General features: G+C 39.3%; 1 protein-coding gene across 1 annotated transcript in view; it reads right to left on the bottom strand.

Moving 5' to 3' along the window:
• USH2A (usherin) overlaps nt 1-23,820 on the bottom strand; it is a 798,713-nt gene that overhangs the window by 372,932 nt on the left and 401,961 nt on the right. Inside the window, exons 32-33 of the mRNA XM_016938662.4 lie at nt 4,281-4,440; nt 2,765-2,936 (exon numbers count right to left, since the gene is read on the bottom strand). Coding sequence (XP_016794151.3) covers nt 2,765-2,936; nt 4,281-4,440 — 332 coding nt within the window. The remainder of the gene's footprint in view (nt 1-2,764; nt 2,937-4,280; nt 4,441-23,820) is intronic.

The raw sequence follows: 23,820 nt of genomic DNA, 5'->3' as shown, positions 1-23,820 counted from the left end.
TTGGCCAGGCTGGTCTTGAACTCCTGGCCTCAATTGGTCTGCCCACCTGGGCCTCCCAAAGTGCTGAGACTGCAGACGTAAGCCAGTGTGCCCAGACCAAAACTAGCATTCTCTTTTCCAGTAAGTTTTCAGGTCCACAGGGATTGGGGATGTTAAGAGTGCAACATATTTTAAAGCACGAAGAAAAAGAAAAAGGCCACTTGATCCATAATTACTTAAAAAGTTAAGCCATTTCCAGGAATCTTTCAGGAATATATAATACTTAGAATTCATCAAGTTACAAATGGCTAGCAGTGGTATGAAAATTATCAAGCAACACCTGTCTTGATAGCTGTCTGTATTAATAGCTTCTTTATTTTATTTTTAACATATTGTCTTATTAGGAACTATCACATTTTATCACATTTCAAAATAGCCTTTGTTGAGAGGAGCAACATATTATGCTTTTTTTTTTTTTTTTTTTTTTCTTTTGCAGTGGAAAGAGTATGTTTTGGAACCACACCATTCCTAATTCCAGTGTTTCCAAGCAAATTATTTAATTCATATCAAAAGTCTTAGAACCTTTATGAAATGATGTCCTTGGTGATAATTCATTCAGGAATTGTTTGCCCAGCTTCCCATTTCCAATAGGCCCTGTGCTTGAAACTGCAGATCGAATTTTGAAAGATTCAGTCCTTATGTTTCAGCAGTTTATAATCCAGTCAGATGTGAAAACTAAATGACGTTACATGAAGTAACATACCTGCTCCAAGCCTAGGGTAAATCATAGTGGTTCAAATCTCCGTGTAGCTTCCTCTATTCCAAATGCTGCTTGAAGGCTTTGTTATCTTTATGTTTTGTTTTCCAGCTCTTAGTCAACATGCTAAAATGATCTATAAAGGCAGTTCCACTTTGCTGAGAACCTGCTCTCGATCTACTAATTTAATGACCTTGAAAGCCAGTTATTATATTGAAACTGTGAAATATACAATAATCCCTCAATTAACCAGGATGAACCTAAAATGTTCTGGTTCATTTAATTTACTGCTTAACAGAGTTAAGTAAAAACCCTGTTAGTTGAATCCTCCCTGAAAATATATTATTTTCTGCCCTAATAAATATAGTGAACTTGAAAATAATGTGAGCAAGTTTATTTCCCTACCAAGAGTTAAGGCAAGGATTTTCACATCTTTATAACATCTTGCATCAACACTATTCAGTGGCTGACAGATAGCATTTGACGCCATAGAATAGTGTTTGGGATTACTTTTTTTAGCATCATAGAATTTTATGGCTCAGAGACGTTAAACATCATTTAGTTCAATGTTCTAATTTTAGACTTGAAGAAAATAAAACTCAGTGAGGTTAAGTGAATTTGCCTTAGGTCACACAGTTTGTAGTAAAATCTGAATTAATACTCAGGGCAGAGGACTCCTAATCTACTAGTATGTATTTTTCAAGGTATTATAGATTTATAAAATCTAGGAGATTGATATGAATTCTGATTGACTGCATAGCACATCCTAAAAACGGCCCTAGGAATAGAATCTGTTCTATGTCATTTGCCTACTTCTGATAAACAACCAAGAGCACAATTTTTGGTTTAGTTTTGGTTGCTTCCAAAAAATTAAGACTCTTCCTAATTTTGATACTACCATTATTTTGAAAATAGTTTGTATTTCTGTGTTAGCATTTGAAAATCAAGTTAGTATATTTCTTACTTAATGGGTAATAAAACTGTACATAACCAAAGTGCTGTTTCATAAACTGCTGTGCAGAACACCTAGGCACATGGAGTCAGTTTTGAACGGTATTTTTTTAACCACTGTCTGATTGCCCTTGTTTTGTGGTGTTAAGTCAGACAGTTAGCAATAGTTGAGTGTAGTTTATTTTCTCATGGTATAATATTTAGAGCATTCAAGAGCATGTTAAGTAAAATGAATGCATACACAGTGTCTACATAAATGTAAATTTATTCATAATCAAGAGCAGAATATTTTCTATGGCATTTATCAAAGCAAATATCCTTATATAGGTATTGCTATAAAATGAAGAGTGTGTTTAAAACAAATAGGGACAATCTCATGTTTATATTCAGTTATTTTCAGACGTGCTATTAAACTTAAAAAAGATTATATTTCATCAAAAAACAAAAGGAATTACTGAGTATAAATTCCACAGTAATATCAAGGTCTTTTAAAAGACCTTTGTGTAAAAGTGCTATTTTTGCATTTAAAAAAATGCTATTGTTTGTCTAAGGGAACCTCTAAACTATGTTGATTCTGGGGTTTTATTAAGTGACTGTTCTTCTGAGATAGGAGCATAATATAAACCAGAATGTAATAACAATCAAGAATATTTGACGGTCATTTAAACTTCCACTTAAAAATATAAGATCTAAATTTTCATACTGTGCATTGTTTTTTAAATGAATACAAATGCCACAGGGAAATAACCTTATGAATCCTAGCACTTTAGAAAAAGTTCTTAACAATTATGATGTTCTACAAGTAATTTTGAAAATCTTGATAATCCCAACTTTGACTTGGGAAAATCTACTGACTCAGGGTGTTATTCTATCATTTTGCATAATATAAAATAAATGTGTAGGTATTAGATCACCAGAATTCACATTTAGGATGGGAAGAGTTTTCAGTATAAATAGCAATACATGAAGACTTTGATTTTTTTTTTTTTAAGTGAGAGGGAAAGAAAAGATGGACAACAGGAAGGGGAGAAGAAGTGGAAGGAATGGGGACAGAGAAAGTGATGGAAATAAACTTACTCCCAGCTTGATGAGATATTTATTACCAGGTAAAACATATTGTAGCATATGATCCTGGAAAAGTTCTGTACTGTTATAGATGACACTCCAAATTGTAAAATCATGTGTATGGTTTGACATATATAATACATAGCGTTCCAGAATCCCACTTATTTTTCTTGGTTGTTTCCACCTGGGAATGGTAAAATACATTATTATCATTCATTCAAGTCAAAACTAAAATATGCAGGATTTTCAAAGGACACATTTGAACTTGGATTTGTGACACTCTTTTAAAAAACGTAAATCTCAAAATTGATTCATTTAAAATAAAACACTGAAGTAGTTATCCAATGCCTATTCTGAGGGGCAAAAAGAAAATATGATATGGCTCCTGCCATCTGGTTACTTGTAATTTTAATTAGCTAACAATACAAAAATGTATAAGCGAGTATTTATTTTGAATTTAAGCTGTAGAACAAAAACTTCAGAAGCAGAACTTCTGAGAACTTAGATATGGGGAAAAGAGGGAATAATATAATTGTCCTGGAAAATCCAGGAATCCAACATAGGGTTAATATGTAATTAGAGAAAACAGTGAAATTGATGACTGGAAGGGCTGAAATAATCAGGCAGGACTTCTTGAATGAAGTGACACACTACTTAGATACATAAGATTTTATTCTTAACAGATGGATTGGATTTGGATAGGTAGAAGGAAGAACAGAGGGCGTTTCAGATGAGGGTTACAACTTAGCAGTGGAAAGGAGAAGGGCAAGTCATAGAACAGACAGGAAATTGTTAAGCTGAGAAACACCTGAGTCGTGGGAAATCTTTTTGGCTAAGTAACGTGGCTTGGCTTAGGGGCACAACGAAGCCAACAGGAGAATTTAGACATGGAACAATGAGATCTGAATCATAATATTTTTCGGCTTGAATAAATGTCAGAATTCATTTAGTCTAAACTTTTATTTTACAGATAAGAAAACTGAGTCCAGAAGAGATAAATATGAACAAGTAGTAACTCTTGATAAGAGAGACCTATTAGATTTTAGCTCAGCACAATAGTACACCTTATACCTCAGGTATCAGGAAATGGACAAGAATCACTAATACCGGAAATCATCAGAACATGCCTATATGTGAAACTTCCTTTCTGACATCAACTGCAGGTAATAAGGGAATAAGAAGGTCCTGGATTATACTCAAAAAGATACACATACTTTCTAATTCCAAATTATTACAAATAATGCCCCAAACATAAAATATTCAAGGCAGTCATGAAAGTGGTCAGTTTTTTGTTTATTGAAGTTTGCATGGAATCTGTGTACCTATGTAGCTCAGCCTGATTGCATAAAGACAAAATGGAAATTAGGCTGGCAAGTGATAATCAAAGGTTCCCAGATCCACTGAACTAATCACTTCTATGCATTTAATCACAATAAAATTAATTTTATGTCACAAGCTCCTCCCCTGATTGAACTCACTGAGATTCTTGCATGAACCAGCATGTGAGAGAGACAACATTTCTACTTACTGTATGTATATAGTTCTAGAATCCAGGACAGTCAGAACTGGGGAATCCACGTGTTCTGGTGGCAGCTGTGCTGTGTACAGTAGGACCCAGGAACTGTTTGTACAGCCCACATGTGTGCATGCACTTAGTAGAAACTGGTGGGGTGTAAATACTGCTAAATCTAGGGGATAGGGAGAAACAAGAATTTACTTAGCATTATACTTCTTATTGAGGAGATTTCACTCCTCCACTATAGTCCTATCTCAGAGAATTGTTAAGATAAGGCTTAAAATATGAATAAATAGCCATAAAAATCAATAGCAATACCATATAGGATGCTTCATCCCTTAAATATAGTCTGGTTATGTTTAAATAGACAAGTGTCAATCAAACTCTTGTTTTGACTTTTTCATTTTAACAATTTTACTGTTTTCTTGAATGTCTGTGACCAGGTAAATCATTTGCTAAGTTTAGTCTTAGTTCAATGGCTCTGTTTAAAAATAAATGAGATGTTTAAATTATTTTAAAGCATATTTGAAGACAACAGGAGTTGCCTTTGAAATGCAAATACATAGCTTGTAACAATGACTTTGAGCTTGTAATTCCGTTTGTCAGATTCCATTCTTCTCCTGTCCACCACCTGACTATTATTTGACCTTCAAATTGTCGAGGTGCAGTGCAGATGCCTGTTTCTTCCTTGTGATGTCCCTAACACTCCTTGCTGTCACCCCAGCACAAGATGGAGCTATTAGCCTCTTCTCTTTCTCTTTGTACATACTTTTAGCTTAACACTTAAAAACACTGTGTCATGACTATATGATACACTAAATACCTTAAGAGCAGGAATGGTAATATATTCATTTTGCATCCTTAGTATGTAGCACAATACCTGGCACATTGTAGGTTTTGAATATGTGTGTTTGAATGAATGAATAATTAATGAATGAAACGAGCTAGGTCTGAAAGATGACCATGAGACTAGGGTAGTGCCCTAGGCTGAAAGAATCTCTCCCTTCCCTGAACTTCCCTGGTATTTTATATTGTCTGTCTTTCTAATAGATACCACATTCTCTTGTATTAGATTAAACTAATCTGTAATATACTAACTCAATTCTGAAATATCCTGAACACTTCATTACACTTGGTAATCTAACCAAAGTTCAGTCAGGTGTACCAAGACTTACAAATCATTAATACTTTAACACTACTAGAAACAATCATTATTTTCTGACATACTTTTAAAATAAGTTAGTCACAATTTAAGTAACACACATTCTTAAATCTCATTAACCATGAGCCACCACAATTTCATATTGAAGAGATTAATGAAATGCAACCTAATTCAGGCAAACAGATTTTGCATTGCACTGATAACAAAAGTAAACTGGGGAAAGAACACTTTGATTTTCATGCAAAGTACAATCAATTGGTTAAACATGTAGGTCACTAGAAGAGAGATTAAAAGAATAATTTACAGTAAATATGATTACCTTAGAACAAAAAGTTGTCAACAAGAAGAGACTCTTAATGCTTTTGATTAAACCTTGTTTTCTTTACAAATTCTATCCTACAGGAATCCAATGGTTGCAAGTTGAGATGGGGCACTCCCATTCAATGTAGTCAGAATATATACTTCAAGGACACTTTGAAGCTGATGGTGAAGCAGTGTGGCATTGCCAGGGACTGCTGAGAGATGGCAGCAACAGTCGCACTATAGGTACACGACTGAGACATAACTGGGGTGCCTTCATTTGGACCAACGTTCTAGGAAACTTATGAAGTTAAAAAATCATTACAGCAGTGGCCTCAGATGATACCGAGAGAGTAGACTATTATTTACTGAGAGAAAACTTCATGCAAAGAAAAACTCCTACCAACAGGGCCAATCTTGGCCAAAATCATAATGTGCTTATATGCTAACATATTGTATCTGCCATTCCTCTGTTCTCTTCATCTTCGCTCTCTGGTGACCTTTCTCTCTCTCATTGTTCTCATCTGTCTGAATTCCTTGTCCTCCCCGAAAAAGAGAAGCTGGGGATTTGACTCTAAGTCCCGTTGCAGGAGCAAAACCAAGGAGGTCACCAATCTTAGAGGAATTCCTGATGGGTAATTCAGTGCAATTGGAGAAAACCTATAGTGTTTCAACTGAGAACACATCCAACTTTCTGAAAGAACATGCTCCAGCCAGAAATTATATTCCATGTGGCCAAATCCATGTGACCTTGAAATATATAATAGCCATATCAGATTGTCTTGGTCAGCCGCAACCGAGATTGGATGCTACAAAATTCTTTGGCCAGTGAACTCTTTGGAGTGGGATAGTTTTTCCTTCTTTCTTACATTCTACTTTGCTGGGGTGGGGATTTAGCTACCCAACTTGTAGGTGGTGAAGAAGTTACTCCATTCAAAAAGGCCCGATGCTTGCTTGCGTATGTTTCCATGGTACAGACTTGCATATCTGAAACTTAGGTATCTCAAGGTAGGACTTAGGTATCTCAAGAATGCATCATCATATTATCACATATCGCAGTGTCTGCTTATCACAGAGTGCCCCACTCACCTTTCCCCTATAAACTGCATGCGTTGAAGGTGACTATGATCACCTAAGCCCTAAACCCACCCAGAATATCCGCCTCAGATGGAAGGAGCTTCCTGAAGCAATTAGTTCAGGATTTGTTATCCGTGCCCGGATTCTTCCATGGAGTGGGAAGTGTCCGTTTCTATAACAACTGGGACTGGGGCAGGGGGCGGTCAGGATGGGAAGTGAGTATACTTAGAACAAGTATACCTCTCATGTTGCTTGAGAGGGTTAGAATGGCTAGTGAGCCAGGATTGAAATAGAAATAGTTTAGTTGAGCTTGTCAAATCCTCCATCCCTAGTTAGGGTTTGCCTCTAGATTATCCAAGGTATTGTGAAGTTTATGGGTAAGAAAGGTGTTGCATTTTAGAAGACAGCATGTCTTTAAAGTGAATGTGTAACAGAGTTTAAGATGTTCATGCTGCATTACATGAAAACGGCTGCAGAAAACACAGAACAGAGGAAGGAGAATTAGAAGTTCTGGGTAGTTTTAATAGTTAAGAGTCAGCAGAGGCCTCATTGGGAAGGTGGCATTTTGAGCAAAGACCTGAAGTGGGGATGTGTGTAAAAGTTGTGGGAATTTTTGGGTTGGACCATTCCAAGAGAGGGAACAAGCAGAGCAAAGCCGTGGAAGGAGGGACATGCCTGATACTCTTGAGGACTAGCAGGGAGGCTGAGGTGGCTGGAGCAGAACAAATTAGGAAGAAGTAAGTTAGAGATGATATTAGAAATTTAATGAGGGGCCAGTTCATGCAGGCCTTGTAGGTCTTTGTAAAAATTTTGGTTTTTAATCTAAGAGGTTCTACTTAGGAAGACACTAAGGATTTTGAACAGAGCTGTCATGCAATCAAACATGGACTTCATGAGTATCATCCTGGCTGCCAGACGTATAGATGGTAGTGAGCAAGAGCATAAGAATACATCTCACTGAAGAGGCTATTTGTAATATCAAGTAAGTGGGGGCCAGTTATAATCAAGTAAGAAATGGTTAAATTCTGAATATGTTTTAAAGGCAAAGCTAACAGGATTTCCCAGTGCATTGTAGGTAGAGTATGAAAGAGAAGACCCAGAGTTGACTCCAAGGCTTTTGACCTGAGCAAAGGGAAGGATAAAGTAACCATTTTATTGGTTGAGGGAGGCATGGAGGGGAAGATAAGAATTCATTAATGAATGTCAATTAGACATTTGCTATGTTAGTTGGATAACCAAGAGGAGATTGTCAGGATATTTGAACAGAAGTTTGGAATTACAGGAAGAGTTCATGGCTTGAGATATAATTTGGTAAGTCATCATCATATAGATGGCTAGGAGTGCAAACGGTGTGAGCATAGATATAAAAGAGAAAACCCTGGGATACCAACATATGAGGCCAATGAGTAAAGGAGAAATCAACCAAGGAGACAGAGAGTGACCAGTAAGGTATGAGGAAAACATTGAGATTATGGTGTCTTGAAAGTCAAATGAAGTAATTTTTAAGAGTTAAAGGTGAAATAAGATGAGAATTAAAAATCGACCATCGGGTATAACAATATGGCAGTCATCAGTAATTGCACAATTGAAGTTTCAGTGAACTTGTCAGCACCAAAGCCTGACTTAAGTGGGCTTATAAGGAAATAGAAGAGGAATTAGAAACAGTGAATAAAAGAACATTTTCAAAAAGTTTTGTGGTAAAGGAAAACAGATAAATGTAGCAATAGATAAAAGGTAAGTAGAATCAAGAGAAGATTTTTAAAGTAATTTAAATGAGAGAAAAATTTGTTGTATGTGATGGGATGACCCAGTAGTGAAGGGAAAACTATGAAGTGGATGAAAGAGAAAAAAATTGCTGGAGTTTTGTCCTTGAATACGTGAAAGAGGAGAATCTAGTTCAAAAGTGAAAGAGTTGAACTTGGAACAGAGACAATCTATAGTAATGGGAGGGGATGCAGACTATGAGGGTGCCAATACTGGTGAGTGGGTAGATGGTAGCAGAGACTGTGGGCATTATCCTCTAACTACTTCAATTTTCCCAATGAAGAAAACAAGACCATTTACCATGAGTGATCTTTTGATTCTTCAGAGTAACACCCTGTAGTACCCTTCTTCTGCTCTTAGAATGAAATCCAATAATGGTCAATGAGATCCTATTTGACGTAACATTCTCCCTATTTTTTTCATACACTAGACTAGACATTATTCTGTTCTTCTAACACAACAAGTTCACACTTCTGGGCCTTTGCAGGTGCTGCTCCTTCTGACTGAAATCTATTTTCTCTCTCTTTGTACTTGGATTGCTCTTTCTTATGCTTCAGCTTCATCCTTCTACGAGTGGTCTTTCTTGATAATTGAACAATATGGCCACCATCATCCCCAGGTTCTTGTTATATCACCTTGTTTAGTTCCATATCATAATTACTAAAACAAGTTCAATATTGCCTTTTCATTTATATCTTGATATTCTACCCTTCCCAGGAGAATGTAAACTTCTTGAGTTCAGATAAATATTTTTTATCATGTTCAGCAGGATATCTCCAGGAATGGTGTGATGACTAAGTCGCATAATTTTACTTGTTGTAAATGAATGAGCAAGACCAAAAGAATACCTCCATGCCCTCTACCCAGGCTGCCATTTCTTTTTCTCAGAAATATAGTAATGTCTAAACATGTTTTAAAGTCTGCAAGAATATAATGAATATAATTGTCAGGCCAATGTAGGGGTCTATAGTTGTAAGACAAAGGAGATTTACCATTAAATACGAGAAAAAGGCAAAGCTGTATCTGTCTGAATGCCAAAACATAATTTTAAAGTACCAGTGCTTCATTGCAAAAGAAAGAAACAATAAAAACAAATAAAAACAAAACAGGAGATAGTGGTAAACCAAATGTTAACAATGTTTTTCTGAGTGAGTGCATATAGAGGATTTAATTTTTGTTACATATATTTTTCAAATTTTTTGTGATATATATTTATTTATATCATAGATGGAGGAAAAATAGCCATAGTTAATCAATATCAATTCATTATTTAAAAGAAGATATGCCCCAACCTAGTTAACGCATGCCTCATCACATCTCCGGTCACACTGCTTCTCTTCTCTATGACTTCAGCATTGGCTCAGTTTTCTTTTCAATCATAATCCCTTTTTGGCAACTCTAACATCCTCAATAATGACTCATCTCTGAATCTGGCTTTACTTTAACTTCCTCAAATGCAATGCCCTTCACCTCTACTTCATTTATTCAACATTCAGCATAGTTACACCTACTACTTGATAATCTTCAGAATGATTTCCAAGATTCTAAATCTAAATCCTGCACTCTCTGACCACAAACTGGTTGCTTCCCACCTCTTCCACTTGTCACATCGAAGCAATCACTCCTATGCCGCTACACAACGTCCAGTCTCTTGGTACCTTCTTATTCCCAGATATTTTCAATAGTTGCATTTCCCTCATCAATGAAATTTGATCATCCATTACAAAGCCATACTCCCTGGGTCACATAGGGTTCTTCACATCCCCAGTCCTCTTCTATATGGCTATCCCAGTTCCCACTTCTGGATAAATCTTATCATCTTATGTCTCTAATACTTCTCATATCTCTAAGATGTTTCTGAGAGATGTCACTGAACACACTGAAAGAGTCTAGTATAATTTCAGGTTTTCCACTTTGAACTGGGCTCTTGGAACTTTTCAGCCACAATTATGTTGTTCCTTTGTGTCTCTCTTCATTATATTGATTTGTTTTTCCTCCTTCTCCTTTCATAGTTTGGATAATTCTCTTGTGGAACCAAGTAAGGGTTTACATTGAAGCCCTTAGATAGAGCTTCCTCTTCTAAACTCCTACAATGCTCAGGATTTGTTCAATGGGTACTGAGATCAATCTGATTGTCATACTAACCTATTATGTTTCTTCCGTCCTTCCCTGCTACTGACCCTATATCTTTTCTGCATTTAATTTTTATCTAAATGCTTCTCAGTGATACGGTTTGGCTATGTCCCCACCTAAATCTCATCTTGAATTGTAGGTCCCATAATTCCCACATGTTGTGGGAGGGACCCGGTGGGAGATAATTGAATCATGGGGGCAGTTTCCCCCTTCTGTTCTCATGGTAGTGAATACGTCTCATGAGATCTAATGGTTCCATAAGGGGTTTCCCTTTTCCCTTGGCTCTCATTTCTGTCTTGTGTGCTACCATGTAAGATGTGCCTTTTACCTTCTGCCATGATTGTGAGGCCTCCCCAGCCACATGCAACTATAAGTCCATTAAACCTCTTTTTCTTTACAAATTACACAGTCTTGGGTGTGTCTTTATCAGCAGCATGAAAACGAACTAGTATACTCAATTAAATTATAAAATCAGAATTTAACTATAAAATAGATTTCTCTGTAAAACAGAATGTGACTGGTCAGGAGGCAGAAAAAAAAAACAAAAAATCTTCTGGACAGAGTGACTGAGGGAACAGAGAAGGAAGACTCTGTTCCCTCAGATATAATGTTGGGAGAAATAGGAAGTATGGAGTCTTCCACTTCCCTAATTCAGAATTCCCTGCCGGATGGAATAAGGATAAAAGGAAGGAGAAATGTGCAAGCTCTCTGAGGGAGGGGCCCTGACCCCTGTTTTCAAGGTAGAGTCCCAGGTCGGGGGCAAGACCAGAGCCAAAAGAAAGACTTTGGTGTCTGTATTCAGGCAGGGCCACAGAAAACCTTGTAAAGATTTCAGTTGCCGAAGTGTGATGTAGAAGCACTGAGGATACCCACTGAATGTGGAAGGGTTGTCTCAATAGTTATCCCTTTGCACAGAGAAAGAAAGCATCCTGGGTGGCCACACTCCATATGCTAAGGAACTAGGTAAGATCCGAGAAGCTTTTACATAATTAGTAGAGGTGTGGGGACCCCCAAAGTGACTGTGATTTACTTACTACTAAGTTGCATGGGAGTAAAGTCAGATATTAAACCGAATTATATAAATAAAATCATAACTGTACACAGAGATAGAGACATACATATATGTCTTGAAGACTGAAATTTATGAATGCCACATACTCAACCAGCACCTCACCTATGCTTATCATAACCACACAGACAAGATTTTCAGAACCTAGGTACAATTGAAATGTTTTCTAAGTTTTTAAGATAAGCTAATTCACACCAAAAAAGTAGTTTATTAGGTCACATTTCTGGTTTGGGAAATCTGACTGCTATGTCGTCACTGTCAGGCTTCTGAGTCCAAGCTAAGCCATTATATCCCCTGTGACCTGCACGTACACATCCAGATGGCCGGTTCCTGCCTTAACTGCTGACATTCCACCACAAAAGAAGTGAAAATGGCCTGTTCCTGCCTTAACTGATGACATTGTCTTGTGAAATTCCTTCTCCTGGCTCATCCTGGCTCAAAAGCTCCCCAACTGCGTACCTTGTGACCCCCACTCTAGCCTCCAGAGAACAACCCCCCTTTGACTGTAACTTTCCTTTACCTACCCAAATCCTATAAAACGGCCCCACCCCTATCTCCCTTCACTGACTCTCTTTTCGGACTCAGCCTGCCTGCACCCAGGTGAAATAAACAGCCATGTTGCTCACACAAAGCCTGTTTGGTGGTCTCTTCACATGGACGCGCATAAAATTTGGTGCCATGACTCGGATCGGGGGACCTCCCTTGGGAGATCAATCCCCTGTCCTCCTGTTCTTTGCTCCGTGAAAAAGATCCACCTATGACCTCAGGTCCTCAGACCCACCAGCCCAAGGGACATCTCACCAATTTTAAACTGGGTAAGCAACCTCTTCTTACTCTCTTCTCCAACCTCTCTCACTATTCCTCAACCACTTTCTCCTTTCCACTCTTCAATCTTTCCCTTCTCTTAATTTCAATTCCTTTCATTTTCTGGTAAAGACAAAGGAGACATGTTTCATCCGTGGACCCAAAACTCTGGCGCCAGTCACGGACTGGGAAGGCAGCCTTCCCTTGGTGTTTAATCACTTCAGGGATGCCTCTCTGATTATTCACCCAGGTTTCAGAAGTCTCCGACCACGCAGGGACGCCTGCCTTGGTCCTTCACCCTTAGCAGCAAGTCCCACTTTTCTGGGGAAGGGGCAAGTACCCCAACCCCTTCTCTCCATGTCTCTACCCCTTCTCCGCCTTTCTGGGGGGCAAGAAACCCCCAACCTCTTCTCCTTCACCCTTAGCAGCAAGTCCCACTTTTCTGGGGGAGGGGCAAATATCCCAACCTTGTATCTCTGTGCCCCAATCCCTTATTTCTGTGCCCTGACCTCTTATCTCTGCACCCCAATCCCTTATTTCCACACCCCGACCTCTTATATCTCTGTGCCTCGATACCTTATTTCCATGCCCCAACCTCTTTCCCACTTTTCTGGAGGGTAAGAACCCCCGAACCCCTTCCCTTCGTGTCTCTACTCTCTCTTTTCTCTGGGCTTGCTTCCTTCACTATGGGCAACCTTCCACCCTCCATTCCTCCTTCTTCTCCTTTAGCCTGTGTTTTTAAGAACTTAAAACCTCTTCAACTCTCACCTGACCTAAAATCTAAGCATCTTATTTTCTTCTGCAATACCGCTTGACCACAATACAAACTCAACAGTAGTTCCAAATAGCCAGAAAACAGCACTTTCAATTTTTTCATCCTCCAAGATCTAAATAATTCTTGTCGTAAAATAGGCAAACGGTCTGAGGTGCCTGACGTCCAGGCATTCTTTTACACATCGGTCCCTTCCTAGTCTCTGTGCCCAGTGCAACTCGTCCCAAATCTTCCTTCTTTCCCTCCTGCCTGTCCCCTCAGTCTCAACCCCAAGCGTCCAAGCGTCGCTGAGTCTTTCTAATCTTCCTTTTCTACAGACGCATCTGACCTCTCCCCTCCTCCCCAGGCTGCTCCTCGCCAGGCCAAGCTAGGTCCCAATTCTTCCTCAGCCTCCACTCCTCCACCCTATAATCCTTTCATCACCTCCCCTCCTTACACCCAGTCCGGCTTACAGTTTCTTTCCGTGACTAGCCCTCCCCCACCTGACCAGCAATTTACTCTTAAAAAGGTGGCTAGAGCTAAAGGCATAGTCAAGGTTAATGCTCCTTTTTCTTTATCCCAAATCAGATAGCATTTAGGCTGTTTTTCATCAAATATAAAAATCCAGCCCAGTTCATGGGTCCTTCGGCAGCAACCCTGAGACGCTTTACAGCCCTAGACCCTAAAAAGTCAAAAGGCCGTCTTATTCTCAATATACATTTTATTACCCAATCTGCTCCCGACATTAAATAAAACTCCAAAAATTAAATTCTGGCCCTGAAACCCCACAACAGGATTTAATTAACCTCGCCTTCAAGGTGTACAATAATAGAAAAAAGTTGCAATTCCTTACCTCCACTGTGAGACAAACCCCAGCTACATCTCCAGCACACAAGAACTTCCAAACGCCTGAACCGCAGCGGCCAGGTGTTCCTCCAGAACCTCCTCCCCCAGGAGCTTGCTACACATGCCAGAAATCTGGCCACCAGGCCAGGGAATTCCTGCAGCCCAGGATTCCTCCTAAGCCACGTCCCATCTGTGCGGGACCACACTGGAAATCAGACTGTTCATCTCACCTGGCAGCCACTCCCAGAGCCCGTGGAACTCTGGCCCAAGGCTCTCTGACTGACTCCTTCTTGGCTTAGAGGCTGAAGACTGACACTGCCCGATCGCCTCGGAAGCCCCCTAGTCCATCACGGATGCCGAGCTTTAGGTAACTCTCACAGTGGAGGGTAAGTCCATCCCCTTCTTAATCAATACGGAGGCTACCCACTCCACATTACCTTCTTTTCAAGGTCCTGTTTCCCTTGCTTCCATAACTGTTGTGGGTATTGACAGCCAGGCTTCTAAACCTCTTAAAACTCCCCAACTCTGGTGCCAACTTAGACAATACTCTTTTAAGCACTCCTTTTTAGTTATCCCCACCTGCCCAGTTCCCTTATTAGGCTGAGACACTTTAACTAAATTATCTGCTTCCCTGCCTATTCCTGGACTACAGCTATATCTCATTGCCGCCCTTCTTCCCAATCCAAAGCCTCCTTTGCGTCCTCCTCTTGTATTCCCCCACCTTAACTCACAAGTCTAAGATACCTCTACTCCCTCCTTGGCGACCGATCATGCGCCCCTTACTATCTCATTAAAACCTAATCACCCTTACCCCTCTCAATGCCAATATCCCCCCCCCACAGCATGCTTTGAAAGGATTAAAGCCTGTTATCACCCGCCTGCTACAGCATGGCCTTTTAAAGCCTATAAACTCTCCTTACAATTCCCCCATTTTACCTGTCCTAAAACCAGACAAGCCTTACAAGTTAGTTCAGGATCTGCACCTTATCAACCAAATTGTTTTGCCTATACACCCCGTGGTGCCAAACCCATATACTCTCCTATCCTCAATACCTCCCTCCACAATCCATTATTCTGTTCTGGATCTCAAATATGCTTTCTTTACTATTCCTTTGCACCCGTCATCCCAGCCTCTCTTTGCTTTCACTTGGACTGACCCTGACACCCATCAGGCTCAGCAAATTACCTGGGCTGTACTGCCGCAAAGCTTCACAGATAGCCCCCATTACTTCAATCAAGCCCAAATTTCATCCTCATCTGTTACCTATCTCAGCATAATTCTCATAAAAACACATGTGCTCTCCCTGCTGATCGTGTCTGATTAATCTCCCAAACCTCAATCCCTTACAAAACAACAACTCCTTTCCTTCCTAGGCATGGTTAGTGCGGTCAGAATTCTTACACAAGAGCCAGGACCTCACCCTGTAGCCTTTCTGTCCAAACAACTTGACCTTACTGTTTTAGCCTAGCCATCATGTCTCCGTGCAGCGGCTGCTGCAGCCCTAATACTTTAGAGGCCCTCAAAATCACAAACTATGCTCAACTTACTCTCTACATTTCTCATAACTTCCAAATTCTATTTTCTTCCTCATACCTGACGCATATACTTTCTGCTCCCCAGCTCCTTCAGCTGTACTCACTCTTTGTTAAGTCCCACAATTACCATTGTTCCTGGCCCGGACTTCAATCCAGCCTCCCACATTATTCCTGATACCACACCTGACACCCATGACTATATCTCTCTGATCCACCTGACATTCACCCCATTTCCCCATATTTCCTTCTTTCCTGTTCCTCACCCTGATCATGCTTGATTTATTGATGGCAGTTCCACCAGGCCTAATCACCACACACCAGCAAAGGCAGGCTATGCTACAGTACAAGCCACTAGCCCACCTCTTAGAACCTCTCATTTTCTTTCCATCATGGAAATCTATCCTCAAGGAAATAACTTCTCAGTGTTCCATCTGCTATTCTACTACTCCTCAGGGATTATTCAGGCCCTTCCCTACACATCAAGCTCAAGGATTTGCCCCCACCCAGGACTGGTGAATTAGCTTTACTCAACATGCCCGAGTCAGGAAACCAAAATACCTCTTAGTCTAAATAGACACTTTCACTGAATAAGTAAAGGCCTTTCCTACAGGGTCTGAGAAGGCCACCACAGTCATTTCTTCCCTTCTGTCAGACATAATTCCTCAGTTTAGCCTTCTCACCTCTATACAGTCTGATAACAGACCAGCCTTTATTAGCCAAATCAGCCAAGCAGTTTTTCAGGCTCTTAGTATTCAGTGAAACCTTTATATCCCTTACGGTCCTCCGTCTTCAGGAAAAGTAGAACGGACGAAAGGTCTTTTAAAAACACACCTCACCAAGCTCAGCCACCAACTTAAAAAGGACTGGACAATACTTTTACCACTTTCCCTTCTCAGAAGTCAGACCTGTCCTCAGAATACTACAAAGTACAGCCCATTTGAGCTCCTGTATAGACGCTCCTTTTTATTAGGCCCCAGTCTCATTCCAGACACCAGACCAACTTAGACTGTGCCCCCTGCCCCGCAAAAAAAAAAAAAAAAAAAAAAAAAAAAAAACTTGTCATCCCTACTATCTTCTGTCTAGTCGTACTCCTATTCACCGTTCTCAACTACTCATACATGCCCTGCTCTTGTTTACACTGCCGGTTTATACTGTTTCTCCAAGCCATCACAGCTGATATTTCCTCGTGCTATCCCCAAACTGCCACTCTTAACTCTTGAAGTAAATAATCTTTGCTGGCAGGACTATGCTGAATCTCCTTAGGCACTCTCTAATCAGATGTCCTGAGTCGTCCCAATACTTAGAACTTTTATACCTGTTTTTCTCCTTCTCTTATTCCATTTAGTTTTTAATTCATACAAAACTGTATCCAGGCCATCACCAATAATTCTAAATGACAAATGTTTCTTCTAACAACCCCACAATATCACCCCTCACCACACAATCTTCCTTCAGCTTAATCTCTCCCACTCTAGGTTCCCACGCCGCCCCTAATCCCACTCGAAGCAGCCCTGAGAAACATCGCCCATTATCTCTCCATACCATCCCCCAAAATTTTCGCTGTCCCAACACGTTACCACTATTTCGTTTTATTTTTCTTAATATAAGAAGACAGGAATGTCAGGCCTCTGAGCCCAAACTAAGCCATCATATCCCCTGTGACCTGCACGTACACATCCAGATGGCTGGTTCCTGCCTTAACTGCTGACATCCCACCACAAAAGAAGTGAAAATGGCCTGTTCCTGCCTTAACTGATGACATTGTCTTGTGAAATTCCTTCTCCTGGCTCATCCTGGCTCAAAAGCTCCCCCACTGCGTACCTTGTGACCCCCACTCTGGCCTCCAGAGAACAACCCCCCTTTGACTGTAATTTTCCTTTACCTACCCAAATCCTATAAAACGGCCCCACCCCTATCTCCCTTCACTGACTCTCTTTTCGGACTCAGCCCACCTGCACCCAGGTGAAATAAATAGCTTTATTGCTCACACAAAGCCTGTTTGGTGGTCTCTTCACACGGACTCACATGAAAGTCACTACAATAGAAATTGGGGATTTTCTTTTGGTTTTAAAAATCTGAAAACTGTAAACATAATACAAAGAAAACCATTGTGATTAAACAGCTTTTTTGAGTTCCAAGTTGTTTTTATGCCTGTACTGTCCATCCCAAAGTGGATTATTCTCAATGTATTTCCATAAGAAGATGAAATGTTACTAGTGTTCTTTGAATAATAAAGCATGAAAAGAGAGAGAGAGAGAGAAGAGAACCTAATTTGACATGTGGCAGAGAAAGTTGCATGGTGATCTGATTGGGAAATTCTTGGTAAAACAGGAGGAAATGATGAGGGAAAGGGAAAAAAATGAAGAAGAGGAGGAGGCATCAGGTTGGGCGTGGGAGGAAGGAGTAGTCATGTGTAAAATGTATGAATGGAATGAGAGAGTTTTTAAAAACAGTTAATAAAAAGAAATGAAAAAAAGATTGGTTACAGGGAAGTGAGGCTGAGAAATTCTTTGAGAGTGAAGCCATAAACACAGCCACCAATTTGAAATTTAAAGCAAAGAGGAAAGTAATGACAACTCTCCTCCTAGCTTAACTGCAACTGATTTGGTAATATGTCTCTACAGATGTGATAGGCACTTCAAGGGCAACACAAATGGATCAATGGATTCAAACAATTGCAGGTATGTACACAAATCTGAGTTGGGTAAATGGAGGGTGGGGAAACCCTGAAAACATAAGGCCACTGTTTGTAAGAGCCCCTGAGCAACAACATCTTGTTTTCCATTTGCTTGATTGCATCATTTGCATAAGATCAAACACAGGGAGTTGTGGACAGGGAAAAACAGATCACTCTAATATGCATTAGAAATGGGTCCACAGGCATTATCCTTAGACGTGTTACAAGGAAATGCATCCCAGTGCATGGAAACCTCACCGATTACTGTCAAGCAAACTATAATTTACAATACTGGCCATGAATTATATGCTATTTTACGATTTATTTCATGCTGTTGTTCAGAGAATTTCATTAATCTCAATTTACAAAATGAACCAGTAAGTAGGTGATGATTTTCTTTAAACTCATGGTGTAAACTGAGGAATTTATATCTTCTTATTTGTTTCTACCATCAGAAAATTACATAGCACTTTTTTGCTTCTTTATGATCTAATACATATTGTCTGGGTCTTCTTCTGAAAACTTCTTAATATTTCATAAATTAAAAACACAGCTTTTTCCTGGTTTTCCTTTCTTCTCTCTGTGCAACCTTCCCACAAATCATCAATTAGATGTTTAAAAATTTTAGAGCAATATAGGTAGCACTGACCACATCATCTTGTTATTTGGTATTCCAACCTGAGAACCTCTGCTAGGTTATGGTTCAGTGAGAACACATCTTCGGCAGCAAACCTAAGGGGTGATATGTTTCTTGTAGATGCCTGAAAAGCAATGAGCTACGCCAGAATGCATGTGGAATATCAGGTTGCATTCATCTCTGCCATTGTGTAGCCCTTGCTCCACAATTGCTTGCTCAGCATTTTGATTCCAGGAGAACCAGATTCTGACCTTATACTTAATAAAAACAGGGGCTTTATTCAGCCTGAACATCCTTGCTCTCCTTTTCCTCATAGGAGCCTTAACCTTGCAACATGCTTTTCTTTGGCCAGATGAGCAATTAACCATCACTGAGATCCAGTCCTGTGCTTTCAAACTGATCTGTAGAGTTGAAATCACTTTGAGGAATCACCACACTGTCTTCCACAATGGTTGAACTAGTTTACAGTCCCACCAACAGTGTAAAAGCATTCCTATTTTTCCACATCCTCTCCAGCACCTTCTGTTTTTTCTGACTTTTTAATGATCGCCATGCTAACTGGTGTGAGATGGTATCTCATTGTGGTTTTGATTTGCATTTCTCTGATGGCCAGTGATGATGAGCATTTTTTCATGTGTCTGGATCTAGAACTAGAAATACCATTTGACCTAGCTATCCCATTACTGGGCATATACCCAAAGGATTATAAATCATGCTGCTCTAAAGACACATGCACACGTATGTTTATTGCTGCACTATTCACAATAGCAAAGACTTGGAACCAACCCACATGTCCATCAATGATAGACTGGATTAAGAAAATTTGGTACATATACACCATGGAATACTATGCAGCCATAAAAAAGGATGAGTTCATGTCCTTTGTAGGGACATGGATGAAGCTGGAAACCATCATTCTGAGCAAAGTATCGCAAGGACAGAAAACCAAACACCCCATGTTCTCACTCATAGGTGGGAACTGAACAATGAGAGCACATGGACACAGGGTAGGGAATATCACACACGGAGGCCTGCTGGGGGGTGGGCGGAGAGGGGAGGGATAGCATTAGGGGATATACCTAATGTAAATGACGAGTTAACAAGTGCATCACACCAACATGGCACATGTATACATATGTAACAAACCTGCACGTTTTGCACATGTACCCTAGAACTTAAAGTAAAATAATTTAAAAAAGGAAAAACAAAAACAAAAAGAAATCGCTTTGCTATGATAAGGACTTATATTTAAAACTGAACACAAACCACATACTAAACTCAACAAATTCTTCCATTTGTGCTTATGTTTTCCACCTTATCAGAGAAATCCACATCCCTCCCTTTCATGAAAACCCTGTTCAATGTTTGTATTATCCATGAAACATCTCCTGACTCTCTTCAACATATGCGTAGTTTGTACTCTACTGAGTTGCCCTTTTAATAAATTTCTCTTGTAAGCATCCTTATACCAGTCATCAGTAGTTACAGTGTTATAAGCGCTTTGAGAACAAGGATGTATCTTATGACCCCTAATAGCTTGGACACTCCTAATTGTTAAATAGTAAAACCTTTCTGCAATAAGAAAACTGGCAAAAAAGAAAGGAGGACCTGGTGCTTCCAACACATTTGCAGCAGGTGGCATGTGGTAGGGGAGCCCAGCCTGCTGAGGGTTTTCAGTCACTACTTTGTGTGTGTGTGTGTGTAGTGGGGTGGGGGGCGGTGGGAGGTAAGGGGGAACCATTATTGTCAGTTGTGATAGTGAAGGATGATGCTTCTTCATTTCCCTCTTTTCTTCTGTGGCTGGTTAGAATAAAAAGGTGTCCATGAAAAACTCCTTAGGCTGACAGCATTCTTAGCTAGCTGCCTTCTACTCTGGCTTCCTGAACATCTCTAATACCCCATTTGTAATACTTATAAAATATTGAACCCAGGATTTTTTTCTTGGTTACTTTTATGATATAAAATGAGAGAAAACCCCTCGTTTCATCCATCCATCCCTTCCTCCCTCTTTCCTCCTCTCTCAGTCTCCTTCTCTCGTGTTCTCTCTCTATCTTGCTATGGTTCTCTGTCTCTATCTACACACACATACAAAAACACACACGCGCACACACACAAACATCCTACTGACTCCCCTACTTTGCCTCTGCACAAGGATAGATAAAGAATTAGGGAGGCATCAGTTAGCTTTTGATCTTCATCAATGCTTTTGATTCACAAACTAAAGAGGAGATAATTGAGATAACTTTATAGAGTTATTATTTGAACAAACTTAGTTGCATAACTTGGCTAAATCTTTCTTGCAAAACTGGAGGTTTTTCTCTCAGAATTAGTTGGATATTTGCTACTATCGTATTCTTTAACAAGATTAGGAATCAATTAATACTTTGTAAGAAAATATTCATGTGACATACAATATATAATATCTTGTTAGGCAACAGAAGTTAATAATGAGACATAATAAGAATAATAAGTTCCTGACTACCTGTGGCAGGAAAAGAGTAGGTTTATGAATCAGTGTTCCCTTTCAAATATCGTAGTGAAGGTTAAGATGCTGTTAATTCAGTAATAATCATGGCTATATCACTGACTGCTACTTGCTGTTTGCCAGGCAGTGCTAAGTCTATTGTCAGCTTAGTAAAGTATCACCTGAGAATGGTTCTCAATGAAAACCTAGAATCAATCCTTAAATATTATTTTAATACTATTTCAACCTAGCCCTATACTAGGCCTTATATAGCATAAGAAAGTAATGAATCTCTATCCTCAAGGGCCAAGATATCTCTTTTGGGTGGCAAGACATACACATTTCTTTTTTGGCATAGTCTCATGCTACCCTTAAGACACAAATCAAATGCCACACCCTATAAGAAACCTTCTCAAACTCTTTCAGTTTGGATTAATTTCTCTTTTGTGCTTCACTAGCATCATTTTTACTACTATTATAACATTTAATATGGGTTTACTGTATTATTGGGTACATTCTTAATTACACCTTAAGCATAAACTCTTAGAAGTAGAATTTCCCAGTCAAAGAGGGATCATTTGGGGTCCTTCTGACAAGGGAGAAGACGGCACACTGAAATGGAATTATTGAAGAGAAATATATCAGGGACTATTTACAGGATTTGGGCCACGGTTAAGGGGCACATTCAAGAATAAGAACGCAGCTAGTGGCTAAACACAGACCAAGCCATTGCTGCCTTAGGCTGAGGACCACATCCGGCTGGAAAGACAGCTGTACTGTAGGAAGGGCCTCCCCTCAATAGAGGAACAGCTACTGCCCATCTGAACCCTTGCAAGCACAGAGCCTGGGGACCCTTGCAAGCACAGAGCCTGAGGAATAAACACTTCGGCCTCATTCCCTCCTGTCTGTTGTTCTCTTTATTGTGTCTTACGTTGGCAGAACCCAAAGAGAATCCAGAGGCTAAAGCTCAGGACAAGGTAGAGAAAAGTAGAGCACACATTTACAGGGGGGATTGAGACCATACAGAACAAAACTGTGGCACATTATGATATAAATTGCCAATTTTCATTCACAGCAGCATTATGTGAAAGAGCTCTTTTCTCCATCTTCTAATCAATATGGAAAAATCTAATTTAAAAAAATATTTACACATTTGAAAAATGTTAAGTAGCATCTCATTTATTATTATTATTATCATTATCTCTGTGACTATATTTACATATTTTTTTTCTTTTTGGAGGTGCCTGTTTATCTAATTGACCCATATCTAATAGTGTTTCTCTTTTTCTAATTGAAAGCTAATAAGTCAACATTACTTGGATATAGCACCTAGTATAGTGCCTATTACTTAGCAAGCTATCAATAGATATTTATTAAATAAGTATGCTATAAAGTATTTTGTTCTAGTTTGTCACTTGTTTTATCATTTCAATAATGGTTTTATTTTGCTATATAGACAATTTAAATCTTTATGCAGTCAAGTATGACAATATTTTCCTAGAATTTTATCTGGCTAGAAGAATATACAATACTTCAAAAAGGAGATAGAACTTAAATTGAAAATTGCTTAGGTTTTAAAGCAGTGGAGATAGAGAGTGAAGACATTCTGGATGGGAAGAGTTGGCAAAAAGACTGTAGAAAAATGCAGTACAAGCTTCAGGAGAAATGTTTAGCTTAGTTCAACATAGTTCAGTTTAGCTGGAGCACAGGACATACGAAAGAAGTGAAGGAAGTAATACTAAAAACCATTCTTTGGGGCCACCATTAAAGACCAGGCTAATAATTTTGTAGTAATTTTGTAGTAATGAATGCAATGGATGATAAAAATGGGGGGAGAAGTTAGAAGAGCTTTGTTTAGTCTTTGTTCTGGTGTTAGCTGCCTGTATGAACTTGGAAAAAAATAGTTGCCCTCATTGGATCTTAGTTTATTCATCTATAAAACGAGAAATCTGTGTTTGTGTTAGATGCTTTCTAAGATTAAAATCTCTACTGTATGTCTATTTAATAAAAACAACTTGGCAATCAGAATTTTGTGATAAAAATGTTTGCTTCTTGGATACTTGCTCTAGTAGTTACAAAGGCTGGGAGAGTGTCACCCATTTAATTCATCATAAAATGTCTTGCAGTTTAATTTGGAGGGATATGCTGAGCAAGTAGTCCTTAATAGCTTTGAATATAAGAAGACAGCGGGTAGGATGAGCACAATGGAGTAGCAGACTTTAAATTGTAAGGTTAGGGTGTAAATAAATATCCTATTAGAATTATGCTGTATACCTACTTGCAAAAAACACAATGCATCATATGCAACAGTTGCATGTTTAAAAGCTGGTAA

The sequence above is a fragment of the Pan troglodytes genome, chromosome 1, assembly GCF_028858775.2.
Source record: "Pan troglodytes isolate AG18354 chromosome 1, NHGRI_mPanTro3-v2.0_pri, whole genome shotgun sequence".
Classification (NCBI taxonomy): Eukaryota; Metazoa; Chordata; class Mammalia; order Primates; family Hominidae; genus Pan; species Pan troglodytes.
The sequence above is the reverse complement of the archived record's forward strand: the minus strand, read 5'-3'. Positions and strand labels throughout refer to the sequence as shown.